Raw genomic sequence first — 14,534 nt, 5'->3', positions numbered from 1 at the left:
CCTGTGAGCTTTCAGAGTCTCTCCTGTCTCAACAGTCTTCTCATCTTGCCTGAGAATCAGTAGGATTGCAGAAGCAATCTACCTAGTGTGCCCTTATGTGGGCTCTGGGGATTTGAACTCAGGTCTTCACCCTTGCACACCAGAGCTTTACCTGCTGAGCCATCTCCTCAGTCCATTCTTTTTGTTTCTTTCTTTTGACAGAGCCTTATAATTAGCCCTGGGCTGGCCTTGGTATCTCAGTGTAGACCAGGGTGGCACTGAACTCACAGAGACCCGTTTGCCTTGGTTGTGGGATGTTGGGATTAAAGGCTTGCATTAGCACACTTGGCCCTGCATCTTTTCTGGCCATTGCTTATTATATGGTTTTTTTTTTTTTTATCACAACCAATACTAAAAATAATTTCTTATACTGTTCTGCGCACCTCTCGAGTCCCCTTCGCCCTCGAAAAAGGACACGAGAGACAGTCGGGTAGTTACTGCAAAACGAGGCTTTACTCTGTAACAGCAAACGTGGAAAACTCGGAAGGACGCGGAAGGAAGCAGAAGGGCTGAAAACAGGAAGGGGCCTAGCTTAAATACACCCTAGAGTGACGTATTCACTTCTGATTGGCTGTTCACTCACCACCCAATATTACGCCTCGGGATTGGCAGTGACTTTGGCGGGCTTTCTGCCTTTGCAGCTGCGCAGTTACTTGTTTACTACTGGGAAGACACGAGGCCAGCGCCATCTTGGAATGGCAAATGTATAACCACTGACCACGGCTTCCTACATTATACAGAAGAGTTTTTTATATTTTTTATTATTTTTTGAGACAAGGTCTCACTATGTATGTATGTTTTGCCTGTATGTATATCTGTGAACCACATACATGCCTGGTGCTCTCAGAAGCCAGAGGAGGGCATCAGATACCCTGGACCTGGAGTTACAGATAGTTATGAGACACCATATGCATGGGAAACCAAACCTGGATCCCTTGGAAGAACATCAAGTGCTCTCAACCATGGAACCATCCATCTCTCTAGACCAAATCTAATCATCTTTTGTGTTTTAAAAATAACACATTGTGTTCAATTTATGCCTTGCATGCATTCACGGATATGAGGCCACACCTCATCTAAAGGAAACTGCTGCTCCTTCCTCCAGAATTAGGGGTGGAGGCTGGAGAGATGGCTCAGTGGTTAACAGCACTGACTGTTCTTCCAGAGGTCCGGAGTTCAATTCTCAGCAACCACGCAGTGATTTACAACCATCTGTATGTAACGTGATCAGATGCCCTCCTCTGGTGTGTCTGAGACATCAACAGTGTACTCACAAACAGAATTAGGGGTGGGAGCTCATGAGCCCCTCCCACCTCTATGCTATAATGTTCGATGGCTTGATGGTGTGCATGCAACCACAACTGCTCTGAGTTCATGACTGTAGTAGTCCTAGAATGTCCTGAAGAAACATTTTCACTTGGGTCTCCACCCCCTTCCTCAGTGGTCTTTGAGTCTTACTGTGCGGAGTGATATAAATGTTGTGTTTGTGGCTGAGCCCTCCACAGGGACTGCTCTGCACCTTGCCCAGTTGTGATTTTCTGTATTAACTGCCATCCACTACACAAGACACTTCTCTAATGAGGTCTGCTCCAAGGGTGTTGAACTATACATTTTGAGAGCCATTTGACACTATGTGATAGGTTTACCACTAAGAGCTACCCAGGCGTGGATTTTGGTCAGCTTTACAGTAGCAAGCATGTGTTTCTTCCTTTGGAGCAGGCCTTAAATCTAACCAGAAAGAAGTTTGTTACCCCCAAAACATCCATGCCACCATTGCTGCCTTACGGTGGTTGTTTCACAGGGTTCAGGGCATGGTAAGGTTGTTGATGACTCTCCCAATTTCAGCAGTCAACATAGGATTTTCCAGTCCTATGAGTGATTGTCACTTTCATATGCACATGTACTTGCAGAAGAGCTATAGATAATTTTCTCTTCCCACCCCTTTCTTTCCTAACAGACTCTTGTTATGTAGCCAGGATGGCCTCTAGTTGGTAATCCCCTTGACTCAGTCTCCTGAGAACTGAGATTACAAACTTGACACGAGGTCCAGCTGCCATTTATTGAGGGCATAAAAGCAAGTCAAGAAATAGTATGTTAACCAAGACCTCATGCACATAAAAGATCGTGTTTGTGTACAAGTATATGCTAAATAGACACAAAACTTGCTATCATAGTTCACTACATATTTTGTCTGACCTGGATCATTTACAAAGAGAATGCATTTTGTATAATTTTTTAAAAAAGCTATTCTATAGACTTCCAAGTCTATAGAATAATACCTATTAGAAAACAGAACACAAACTGGGAAAGGCATCATTAATTTAAAATTCCAGCACTTGGGAGGGGGGAGGACGATAAAGAGGGGCTCCAAGACCATCTGGACCACTTGAGACCGGCTCTAGAGCCGTGGTTCTCAACCCTCCTAATGCTGCGATTCTTTAATACAGTTAGTTGCTCATGTTATACTGAACCCCAATCATCAAATTATTTTCGTTGCTACTTCCTAACTGTAAGTTTGCCACTGTTATGAATCATAATATAAATATCTGATATTCCCGATGGTTTGGGGAGCCGCAGGTTGAGAACCGCTGCTTTAGAACAACCGAACTGAACGAATAAAGCAAAAAGCAAAGCCAATCACAAGTGAACTCTGTTCAGGTGGGTACGCTAGGGGGCAGAGGAGCTAAGACCCACAAGGTGGCAGGAGAAACCGCCAAGAGGGAGGAAGGGCAACTGTGCTTTGTGGTCGCCAGGGGGCAGTAGTGTAGGACAGCCTAACCAGTCCTCGACCTTTAAGACCAGGGTGGACAAATCAGAGGTCATATGTTCCATCCCTCTGTCTAAGCCTAGGCTGTCTGGAGAATTTGCAGTAGAGGATGCCCTACTCCGAAATACTTTGTCTATCTGGGCAACCATTGACATTAATACCTCACTTGGGCCTAACTGCTCTCTCTTCTGCCTCCTTTCTTTTGCAACACCATGGTGGGGAAGTTGAGTCACCGGGAGGAGAAGGGAAAGAAAGTCGAAGTCAGCCAGCCCTTGTCTTCCAGACGAGGGAAGGGGGAGGGTTCTCCAAGAAAACAAAGCGGGGTGGGTGGGGAGGCGGTTGGCTGGGCAAAGGCTGAGCCAGACACATGGAGAAACACTGCCCAGGATCAAAGGAAATATGACATTTGAAAAGAATGTGCGCGTCTGCTTGTGCCGCTGAGCGGGGGGTATGAGGGAGCAGGGCCCCGGCCGAATTTCCGGGTCTGTTCTCCACGGATTCCCACCTCTGCCCACCCTTCTCTTAGGTGCGGGGTGGTAGATGTTCTCGAGGTGCTCCTCGCGCCCCCTAACCGTGAGTTCCGCCAGTTTCGAGGTGAAGCAGGACGGGAATGTAACCTGAGAAGAACCAAAGGGGAGAGAGGGAGGAGGGGGGATCAAACCAGGCCCTCTCCAGGCTCGGCCTCGGAACATTCTTCTCTCCCGCCCGCCAAGCCTCTCCTCTCTGCCCCTCCCGCCTCGCGGCCCTGGGCTTGCAGCCGGGGAAGCGCCGCACGTCACTGGGGTCCCCGGGGGCTGGGGGGTGGTCCCCAGGACGGGCTCCAGGGAGGACTGAGGGGAGGGAGGGGCGCCGACTCCGCCGCCAAGGAGCTGGGGCCCGCCAGGCCGGCCCCCCTTCCCTCTGCCCCGCAGAGCCTGTTTCTCATTAGAGTAATGGGCGCGGTCCCCGCCCGGCTCCCGAGTGTTTGTAAACGTCTGACCCGAGGGCCGGCGCTTAACCCTTTAGGTGCTGGGCCGGGGTTGCTGTTGGGGGCGTGGGCCGGAGCCTGAGGGGTCTAGAGACTGGAGATCAGCCAGGTTTATTAGGAAAGTTTGGAGCATGTGGTAATCGTGCAAGGAGGATGGTGACTGCTCCCTTGCCTTGCAGCTCCCCCAGTCCGAATCAAGAATCTCCAGTCCCATTCTTTCTCTTCTAACCCGGACCTCTTCCTGCCCGCCCTTCCTAGAAACTCCAGACCGGGTCTTCCTTCCCTGCCCAGGTGACAGGTGTCCAACCGGTGGGCCTAAGTTTTTAGCTTCTGGCCCTTTCTAAACCAGGCCAAGAATTTAGGATGGCCGGGAGCGGAATGCCTTGGGATCAGAGAGCCATTCGAGTCTGCAGCTTTTGAGAGGGGGGAGCGGACTTCCTCTGAGGAGGCTAATTAATGGCCTATCTAGGTAGCTGGGACAAGGGTATCAACAAAGCCTGGCCTGGATCTATGCCCAGCGGGGGCTGTGGGCCTTCAAAGGGTTAGAAAGGTCTGAGAGGCTTCTCGGACAGCGAAAAGTTCTTCATCTTAAGGGGTGGCTGGTGGAGGTGATGGTTAAGGAGTGCAAAGGCTCCTTGGAGGGCCAGGTAGAGTGGTCTCAGCGAGGGTGGAGGAATGGCCTCCTCTTCAGAGCAGCTTAGATCCTCTCTCAGTCCCAGAACTCTCTTCAACTCAAGATTTAGATTAAAAGTGCAGTGAGGTGGCCTTTCTTGGGAGATTTTGGCTATACTACTCCAGAATGTACCGTTGGCCTGCTACAATGGGGGGCGGGTGAAAAAAATATGGCCTCTTTAAGGAGATCGGACCCGGACCCCCACCCTCTACGCTGGGACTAAATGGGTGAGGTTTGCGCCCTCGGTGGGAAATGATTGTCACAACTGCGAGCCAATAGGTACCATTAGGGTTCTATAACGTTTGAAGGGACCATTTTCCAATTCAGTTTTTTCTCCCTCTTTGGAGGGGGTGGGACTGGAGAAATGACTGAGGGAGGGAGAGTGGGGGAGGACTAGGGGCGCGTGGTTTTCCCATCTCATCCCTGGAGGAGGGGCCGGTGCATCCAGGGTAGCCAATCAGGGACAGGCTGGGGGGGCCGCTTTGAAGAAGTTTGGGAGAAAAAAAGTTTGGAAAAGTTTCTATAATAACGAGGGGGCGTCCGGAGGGAGGCGGCAGCGACAGAAGAGGGGGCGTCTCAGGGAAAGGGAGGGAGGGAACTACCCTCCGTGAAGCTACAGAAGCGTCCAGAGTCTCCCCTCCCACCCAGGCGGGACCTAGGGTCTCCGGCAGGATCCATGGGGGCAGCAAGCTGCGAGGATGAGGAGCTGGAATTTAAGCTGGTGTTCGGGGAGGAAAAGGAGACCCCCCCGCTGGGCCCTGGAGGCCCTGGGGAAGGTTAGTGTGGGGCTGGGTAGGGGTCTTTTGGCCAGTGACTGAAGGGCCAGGAAATCTGAGTCGGGACAGTTTGGGGGCCTGGAGCCAGGGGTGGGGGGTGAGGTGGGTCAGAGGATGAGGGGAGCTGAGGGACTAGACTACCAAGGCTGTGGAAGTGAGGCTGGGGGCCATGGCATCATTTTTTCCTTTTTAGGTCCTGACTGGGGTGGGAGTAGGGGTGTTGTTGGCTACGCGCCGCCTGCCGGCTGGGCCGACTGTCTCTAGGATGGGGTGCGGAAGGGAACCTCGGCCCCCAAGAGCCCGAGGTGCCGGCTTGGGAAGGGGAGGTTTGGCCCTGGAGTTTAAGGCTTTAGGACCTAGACCTGGTTCTGCAGACGCGACGCCTGAGGCTGGGGGCTCCCTCGGGCAGCGCAGGGACACCCCTCCCCCTCCCCCTGTCTGGCCGCAATGAGAGGCAGATGGCGGGGAACGAGTCGGGGGCGGCGGCCGCCGCTTGCACGGAATCCGTGCTGCCCGCTGCCCCCCCCCCCCTCACCCGTTGGCTGGGCCCGGCATGCATCACCCTGGGGCTGCACCCCCGCCCCCTTTTGGGGGGGGCGAGGGAGGAGCCACCTCCCCTCGTCACCACAGACATGCCCCCATCCCTCCCACCCCCAGGCCACTGTTGCGATGGTAACTAGGGTTTCTGCCAGCACCATTTGGGGGTTTGGGAACCGACGCTAATTGGGTTCATGTGTGAGTCGCCCCCAGCCCAGCCCAGAGCCTGGGCAAGCACGCCTCCAGGCCCGGCTCTAGCATTCCCCAATCCACCCCAGCCCACCTGCCCAGGACCAGGGTGTTAGAGTATGAGGTTCTGGCATGCCTGTATCTCTTTTCTGTCTTCTGATGTTCAACTTTTCTTTTGTCCCGAGACTAGGAGACCTCTTCTAGCTGAGCATGTCAGGCTTTAGGGGCTGACCATCGGAGAATCTTAGACATCTCACCAGCTTCTCTCTCCCCATCTCCCTCTACTTCCCTTCCATTTTGACAGAGCTGGACTCAGAGGATGCCCCTCCTTGCTGTCGTTTGGCCCTGGGGGAACCCCTTCCTTATGGTGCTGCCCCTATTGGGATTCCCCGACCCCCACCCCCTCGACCAGGGATGCACTCACCACCACCCCGTCCCGCCCCTTCACCTGGTACCTGGGAGAGCCAGCCAGCTCGATCGGTGAGGCTGGGGGGCCCAGGAGGTAATGCGGGGGGTCCTGGGGGCGGTCGTGTTCTTGAGTGTCCCAGCATCCGGATTACCTCCATCTCTCCCACGCCTGACCCACCGACCTCGCTAGAGGACACTCCTGAAACTTGGGGGGACGGCTCTCCTAGAGATTACCCTCCACCAGAAGGCTTTGGGGGCTACCGAGAGGCTGGAGGTCAGGGCGGAGGTGCCTTCTTCAGCCCGAGCCCTGGCAGCAGCAGCCTGTCTTCGTGGAGCTTCTTCTCTGATGCCTCAGACGAGGCAGCCCTGTATGCAGCGTGCGACGAGGTGGAGTCTGAACTTAATGAAGCAGCCTCCCGATTTGGCTTGAGCTCTCCACTGCCCTCGCCCCGGGCTTCTCCTAGGCCATGGACCCCGGAGGATCCGTGGAGCCTATACGGTCCAAGCTCCGGAGGCCGAGCGCCAGAGGATAGCTGGCTACTCCTCAGCGCTCCTGGGCCCGTCCCAGCCTCCCCTCGGCCTGCTTCTCCCTGCGGCAAGCGGCGCTATTCTAGTTCCGGAACCCCATCTTCGGCCTCCCCAGCTTTGTCCCGCCGGGGCAGCCTTGGGGAAGATGGTCCAGAGCCACCTCCACCACCCCCATTGCCTCTGATCCGGGACCCTAGTTCCCCTGGCCCTTTTGACTATGTGGGTGCTCCACCAACCGAGAGCATCCCTCAAAAAACGCGGAGGACTTCTAGCGAGCAAGCAGTGGCCCTGCCTCGGTCTGAGGAGCCTGCCTCATGCAATGGGAAGCTGCCCTCCGGTACAGAGGACTCTGTGGCTGCTCCGGGGACTCTGCGGAAAGAGGTGGCTGGCATGGACTACCTAGCAGTGCCTTCTCCCCTAGCTTGGTCCAAGGCCCGGATTGGGGGACACAGCCCCATCTTCAGGTGAGGGTCAGATCTTGCACTCTTGAGCTCTACAACCCACTTTAGCAGAGAGCAGGAAGGACAAAGGATGAGTTTAAGACAAGTCATAATTCCATGTGTGTTCCATATCTCATAAGAGCTTCTGCAATAACATGGCCACAGTTAAACCAAAATTTGGTTTTAAGGCAATTTAGTTTTTTGGGTTTTTTGTTTGTTTGTTTGTTTGTTTTGTTTTTTTAAAAGGCCAGCTGTCTGACAATGGGCTGAGCTGTAGATGGCTGGCTGCTTCCCGGGAACCTATTAGAAAAGTCCTCTTCACCCCCACCCTCCAGTATTCTAAGAGAAACAGGCAAAATGGAGTTCCTTCAGGGCTTCTTACACCGCCAGCTCTGGCCTAGTTGATCTTAGCCACTAGCTGTTTAGACAGAACAGATAGAACAGGCCTCTGCTCCAGTATAAAACATTCTAACTCTTAATTTCTAGGTCTAGTGCTTAAGAGCAGCACTTCAAATTGGAATAAAGTTACATATATTTATTTGCAAGTCAAAGAATTTATACTGAAATTTGGCATCTCTGTCCCTTCTACTCTTAAAGAATTCTGTTCATTTCAATAGTCTCAAACCTCAGGATGTCAGACTGAGGTGGCTCCATCCTGACAAGCTTCTAGAGGGAAGCTGAGTCCTCTGGGATTCCAATAGGTCAACATTTCTCAACCTCAAAAAACTACTGTTTGAGTTGGGAAATTTGTAGTGCCGGGCTGTACTGTCTGCTGGTTTATCATCCCCCCAGGCCTATACTTACCTGCCACAAGCAGCCCCATTTTGCAATAGTTACATCGATTAAAAGACATTGTCAGGTATCAGTTCTCTCTACATGCACAGGCAACTGCCAGCTGAGATTTACTAGCAGATTATAAGTACAATTCCAGAAAAGCGGCTCCCAGCCCTTGCAGCTTTACCTACTTAACCCCAATTAGAGGGAAGGAGTTGGCCAGTAGCAGAGTAGCCAACCCTAGGTTTTACACAGGCTCTGTCCTCAGTCTCTTTGTCTGATGCTTTTTCTGGTCTTAAGTGACATGTCTGCGTTGTGCCTGTGCTCCTAGTTGGGAAGACCAGCTTGGCCTTTGGGCTTTCTTTCTTTCTTTCTTTCTTTCTTTCTTTCTTTCTTTCTTTCCTTGTTTTTCGAGACAGGGTTTCTCTGTGTAGCCCTGGCTGTCCTGGAACTCACTCTGTAGCCCAGGCTAGAAATCCTCCTGCCTCTGCCTCCCAAGTGCTGGGATTAAAGGCATGCCCCACCACCGCCCAGCAGGTTCCTCTGTTTCTTGATAAAGCCTCACATCCTGTGTGCAGAACTTGGGAGAAAGGCGTCTCTCAGGGCTTTTGTCATCTTCCACAGCCTCCTCTTCAAAGGACTCTGTTCCTTATCAATCCCATTTCTAAACTTTTAGAATTTAGATCCTTTGTGGTTTCTTATCTCTCCCATATCCATGCTTCCTCCTCCCTCCCAAACCCAGTGTGACCCCAATGGGTCTGAGGTTCCAGGCAACCATGTTCTCTTCTCTCCAGGACCTCTGCCCTACCTCCCCTGGACTGGCCTTTACCCAGCCAGTATGAGCAGTTGGAGCTGAGGATTGAGGTGCAGCCTAGAGCACACCACCGAGCTCACTATGAGACTGAGGGCAGCCGGGGAGCTGTCAAAGCTGCTCCTGGAGGCCACCCTGTGGTCAAGGTAAGGGCAGAAGGCAGGCCCGTGTTCTGTGTTCTTTCTCTTCTCCTGTCCCAGGTTCTTGCAAATGGGCTTCAGCTGTACACAGAATCATGGCACTGCCCTTTCCCACACTCTCAGCTGTGACCCTGCAGACAGCCTAGGGGAGGGACTGGAACTGGGGAGGAAGGGTACACAGCAGGACCCGGATATACTTTCTACTCTTCTGTTCCCCTACACCCCCCGCCCCCCCCCCCCACTTATCCCATGGGACATCAGCCTCAAGTTGACTTTGGAAAATGGTGACTTGCCAAATGTGGGGGACGGTTTGAGCTGAGGCCAAAGGTCACTGGGAGTTAGGTTTTCTCTATACTGAGTTAGGCTAGTCTTTCTTGGAAGCTCTTCCTCCTTTGCCCAGCCCAGTTTGGGCTGTCCAAGAAAAACACTGTGAACTCCAGGTCACATTTTCTCTACAACTGAAGCCCAGTTTCCCACAGGGAATCCCTTATAGGATATTCTTTATCTTTTACCATTCTCATCCTTGGACTGAAAATCCAAGGATGGATAAAGGTTAAAAGACACAGGGGCTTTCAAATAGGTGGCCTCTGTCTCCCTCTGTCAGCTCCTAGGCTACAGTGAGAAGCCACTGACTCTACAGATGTTCATTGGCACTGCAGATGAGAGGAGCCTGCGGCCCCATGCCTTCTACCAGGTGCACCGTATTACTGGCAAGATGGTGGCTACAGCCAGCTATGAAGCTGTAGTCAGTGGTACCAAAGTGTTGGAGATGACCTTGCTCCCAGAGAACAACATGGCTGCCAAGTAAGCCCCCAGGCAACTTTAACCTCTTCTTCACCCCTAAAGTTCTGGGAATTGAACCTAGGGCTTGACATATGCTCAGCAAGCCACACCTTCCTCCCCATCCTGTCAGTTTCTATCCTTAATGTTTAGGAAGGTAGTTTTGAGATTGGGGAGCTTTCTGGAGAGGCCATCTTTAGATTAGAAAACAGTCCCTCTAAGCACCTCTAGACACTCATGGCCTGAGGCCTGAGGGCAAGGGGACTTCCCCTCTGGAAAAATGCATCTTCGGCTAGAAAGGCTTACCATCTGTCCTTTGACTTCAGCATTGACTGTGCTGGAATCCTGAAGCTTCGGAATTCAGACATTGAGCTCCGGAAGGGTGAGACAGACATCGGGCGCAAAAACACACGTGTGCGGCTAGTGTTCCGGGTGCACGTGCCTCAGGGCGGCGGGAAGGTCGTCTCTGTGCAGGCAGCATCAGTGCCCATCGAGTGCTGTGAGCAAACAGGCCCTGGCCAGTTCTGTGTCTTGCAGCTCTTTTGTCTGTCTGTCACTTATTTTTGCTACATAGTATCCTGTGCACTGTGTGTCCTGGGTAGTGGCGTAGAGGTTTCAGCTTTTGTTCTAAAATGATGAGGGAGAGGTGGAGGTGGTATTTTAGTTTGCCCCTGCTATAGACTCTGTCTCGGGGATGCCAGATGAACCTGTAGGGCTCTGTTCTGTGTCTGCTTCGGGTCCTTACACAGGCTGTGTGGTTTCATGTTGCTATTGGTTACCTTTTGTATTTGTCACTAAAAGGAGGGCTCCCCTAAGGCTGCTTGTGGTGGAGAGGGCTGTCTTTTCTCCACTCAGCCCAGGCAGGTTTCTTTCTTATTTTACCTTGCAGCCCAGCGCTCAGCCCAGGAGCTGCCCCAGGTGGAGGCCTACAGCCCCAGTGCCTGCTCGGTGAGAGGAGGGGAAGAGCTAGTGTTGACTGGTTCCAACTTCCTGCCAGACTCCAAAGTGGTGTTCATTGAGAGGGGCCCAGGTGAGTACCTACTGAGAGGAGAGGGAGGAAGGAGAGCTAACCATCAGCAGGCAAAACTCTGACACTGTCACAAAAGTTAAGCCCCAGTTTTTTTTGTTGTTGTTGTTGTTGTTTGTTTGTTTGTTTTAATCTCTCTTCCTTGTGTACAATTTCTCATGAGGAGATGGATGTGACCACAATCTAAAACTCCAAGGACAGTGAGCAAAGGCAAGGAATACATATCTCTGGGGCTGGAGAAATGGCTCAGTGGTTTAGAGCACTGGTTGCTCTTCCAGAGGACCTGGGTTCAATTCCCAGCACCCACAGGACAGCTCACAACTGCCTGTAACTCCATTCCAGGGGATATGATGCTATCACACAGACATACATGTAGGCAGAACATGAAATAAAAACTAAAAATCAATAAATCATAAAAAAAGAAATGCATATCTTGCTTATTGAAGAGGAACTGGCTTTGAGATGGTTTACCCTCATGAAGATAAAGTATTTGAAGAAAGAACTCACAGTCACAGATCCTCCTGGGCCTGTCCTGGGATAAAGGCATAGCTGTGGTTATAAGAGCCTGTGGGGTGCCCCAAGATGAATCTAAGGGGTGGAGAAGTGGGAGACTTAGAATTCTGGGGCCAGCCACCAAACTGTTGCTTTTCCTTCATTCCACCCCGCTCACTGATGGCCCAGCTCCAAGACCCACATTTAGCACCCTGGAGTCAGGTCAGAGAAACTGCAGAGACTCCACACCATTAGCTTTGGTCTTAGCCCCTCCCTTGAGGATGGGGCCCACTCCTCCCTGTTGGTAGCGAGGGAGGGGATGTGTAAGTTAGTAGGTGGGAGGTCTCCCGGGCTGTTGCTTTCTAACACTAACTCCCTCTTTGTCCTAGCCATTTTCCTTTGCCTTAGTTTGACTTTTGTCCTGTCTCTTTCATTGGCCAAACACCTAATATACTCTGTGCCAGACCTGCTAAGAACCTTTTCAGTTTGGTGTTGACTCCAGCAGGAGGAGACAGGGCAGAGGACTGGGGCAAGGGGTGGAGTCTAGAGCGGGGCTGAAGCTCTTTTTCTCCGGAACAGATGGAAAACTGCAGTGGGAGGAGGAGGCCGCAGTGAACCGGCTGCAGAGCAGTGAGGTACCAGTGTCCCCGGGGGACCCAACCTGGTTGTGGGGTGAAAGGGAGTAGAAGTCAGGAAGTTCTCAAGAGCCCTCTTGGGCTTGGCGTCCAGAGTTATCTTCTCTGGCCGGGAGGGTCTATTTGCTCACGTAGGGAGATCTTCTCCAGGCAACCGACTTTACTCCTTAGCCGTGGAACTAGGAGCTAAGTGTTGGGTCCATGGAAAGATTGGGGTGATGCGAGGCCTCCAAGAACTTCTGTCCCATCCTCTGTTCTCCTAGGTGACATTGACTCTGACCATCCCTGAGTACAGCAACAAGCGGGTGTCCCGGCCAGTCCAGGTCTACTTTTATGTCTCCAATGGGCGGAGGAAACGCAGTCCTACCCAAAGTTTCAAGTTCCTGCCTGGTGCGCTCTAAGACTGCCTGTAGTGGGGGGAGAGGGTGTGGACCCCAGCATGAGGGGCTCAGGGGTGAGTGGGAAGGGAGGGAGGGTGGAAGGTGTGAATCGGTCACCAGAACCTCACCAGCCTCCTGCCTCATCTTCCTAGTGATCTTCAAGGAGGAGCCCCTACCAGACTCATCTCTCCGGGGCTTCCCTTCCACATCCGGTCCCCCCTTTGGCCCTGATATGGACTTCTCACCGCCCAGGCCCCCTTATCCCTCCTATCCCCATGAAGACCCTGCTTATGAGACTCCTTATCTGTCAGAAGGCTTTGGTTATAGCACACCCGCTCTGTACCCCCAGACGGGGCCCCCACCATCCTATAGATCTGGCCTGCGGATGTTCCCTGAGACTGGGGGTACCACAGGTTGTGCCCGCCTACCTTCAGTCTCTTTCCTTCCGCGCCCCTTCTCTGGTGATCAATATGGAGGACAGGGCTCCTCTTTTGCCCTGGGGCTTCCATTCTCCCCTCCAGCCCCCTTTAGGCCTCCACTACCTTCCTCCCCACCACTTGAAGACCCCTTCCATCCCCAGAGTGCTGTCCACTCCTTACCTGCTGAGGGCTACAATGAGGTGGGGCCAGGCTATACCCCTGGGGAGGGGGCTTCGGAGCAGGAGAAATCCAGGGGTGGCTACAGCAGCGGCTTCAGAGACAATGTACCTATCCAGGGTATCACCTTGGAGGAAGGTGGGTGTGGGACTGGGGGCGGTGAGTGTGAGTGATCGTAAGGCATGTTTGCTGAAGGCTGGAGCTTGGCTGCTCAGGGACTTGGCATTCTTAGTCTCCCAGGGCTAGTCAGTGGGCTCAGAAGCAAGTTCCTGGTGTGCGTGTGTGTGTCTACCTGAATTCATCAACTCAATTCTGAAGGGCACACAGAGTATCTGTTCCAGCCTTTTTTTCTGTCTCTGCCCTAATCACAAAATTTTGGCCCTAGAAATATTTCAAGACCATTCATCCCTTCTGGTTCCCTGAACTGTAGACCCAGGCAGTGAGTTTCAGGGAGGGACATGGCTTGTGGAAAGCCAGGCTGAGTAGTTCCCCCTCACCTTATCTTTCCTTGGCCACTGTAGTCCACATTGGTGAAGAAGACCTTCCCATTTTGTCTCTTTCTCCAACTGATGACACCTGTGTCCGACCCGCTGCCACAGATGTAGGCCAAGATGGCAGGAGAAGGCAGGGCTGGAAACTTGCATGGATGGAGTTGGGCAAAATTTAGTTAGAAGCAGTTGTTATGAGACATTGGGGAAACTGAGGCCCAGCCAAAGAGGAATCCAGAGGTGGCCTAGCTGGAGGCCTGCCTGGAATTGAAGGGAGGGGTGGTCTCTGAAAAAGAAAAAGACCTGCCTTAGCCCTATCTTTCAACTGCCCCTCCTTTACAGTGAGTGAGATCATTGGCCGAGACCTGAGTGGCTTCCCTGCACGTCCTGGAGAAGAGCCTCCTGCCTGAACCACATGTAGTGACCCCAGAAGCCCCACCTCCTTGCCCTCTTAATTGGGGTCCTGGCTCCAGAAGCTTGGGGCCAACTCTAGTTTCTCTTTGCCCAGCTTCTATCTTCCTGTATCCCCTTTCTCTCCCAGCTAAGGTGTAGCCCCCAGGCCTGGTGCTGCCTTGAGAGGGACTGAGGGTGTGAAGGACAGGGGATGAGGGTGGAGCCTGAGGCTGGATGCCAGAACTGACTGGGATGAAGATGGATGATGCCCAGGTTGTGCAGGCTGTGATGCTGGCAGGCTGGACAGGTTGATGGGTAATAAACTGCTCACTGACCAGTGCCTCAGGTTCCAGAGCTCTTTGGAGAAAGGGGTGGTGTAAGCTTACTCCAGCTTTGGCCCATGGAGCCTGAGAAGTTGGGAGGAGATGGGGCCTGGCTTGGAGCAATGAATCCTAAGAATCTTTCTTATGGAGGGGACTGGGGGCTGCACACAGGGGTCCCTGAGGCCTCGTGGCTGGAGCTGAGGTGGAGATTCAAGACCTCCACAGGCTTCTTTACCCTGCTTGGAGATTCAGGTTCCTTAGCTTTGGGATGAGGTCTTGGAATCTTTGAGTTCTCAGGTTCCTGTGTCTTGCCACTACACAGATGATTCTGATTTATAGTCAAGGTGAGAAAACACCAGTCTGGTTTCTCA

At 52.6% G+C, this 14,534-nt stretch overlaps 1 protein-coding gene across 4 annotated transcripts; it reads left to right on the top strand.

The window, feature by feature from the left end:
* Positions 1–3,236: 3,236 nt before the first annotated feature.
* Positions 3,237–14,180, top strand: Nfatc4 (nuclear factor of activated T cells 4). 4 transcript variants are annotated; one of them, XM_034497703.2, is made up of 12 exons: positions 3,249–3,379; positions 3,953–4,673; positions 5,095–5,222; positions 6,253–7,348; positions 8,893–9,055; positions 9,654–9,853; positions 10,156–10,328; positions 10,719–10,859; positions 11,928–11,983; positions 12,247–12,373; positions 12,516–13,097; positions 13,790–14,180. In XM_034497703.2, the coding sequence occupies exons 3-12, from the start codon at positions 5,123–5,125 to the stop codon at positions 13,855–13,857; spliced, it is 2,706 nt and encodes a 901-aa protein (XP_034353594.1). In that variant the 5' UTR covers positions 3,249–3,379; positions 3,953–4,673; positions 5,095–5,122; the 3' UTR covers positions 13,858–14,180. The 4 variants fall into 4 exon arrangements, with proteins under 4 accessions (XP_034353596.1, XP_034353594.1, XP_034353595.1 ...); XM_034497705.2 differs by lacking the exon at positions 3,953–4,673 and having other exon boundaries at positions 3,237–3,379; XM_034497704.2 differs by lacking the exon at positions 3,249–3,379 and having other exon boundaries at positions 3,467–4,673.
* The last annotated feature ends 354 nt before the right edge of the window (positions 14,181–14,534 follow it).

The sequence above is a fragment of the Arvicanthis niloticus genome, chromosome 3 (genome assembly GCF_011762505.2).
Source record: "Arvicanthis niloticus isolate mArvNil1 chromosome 3, mArvNil1.pat.X, whole genome shotgun sequence".
NCBI lineage: Eukaryota > Metazoa > Chordata > Mammalia > Rodentia > Muridae > Arvicanthis > Arvicanthis niloticus.
The sequence above is the reverse complement of the archived record's forward strand: the minus strand, read 5'-3'. Positions and strand labels throughout refer to the sequence as shown.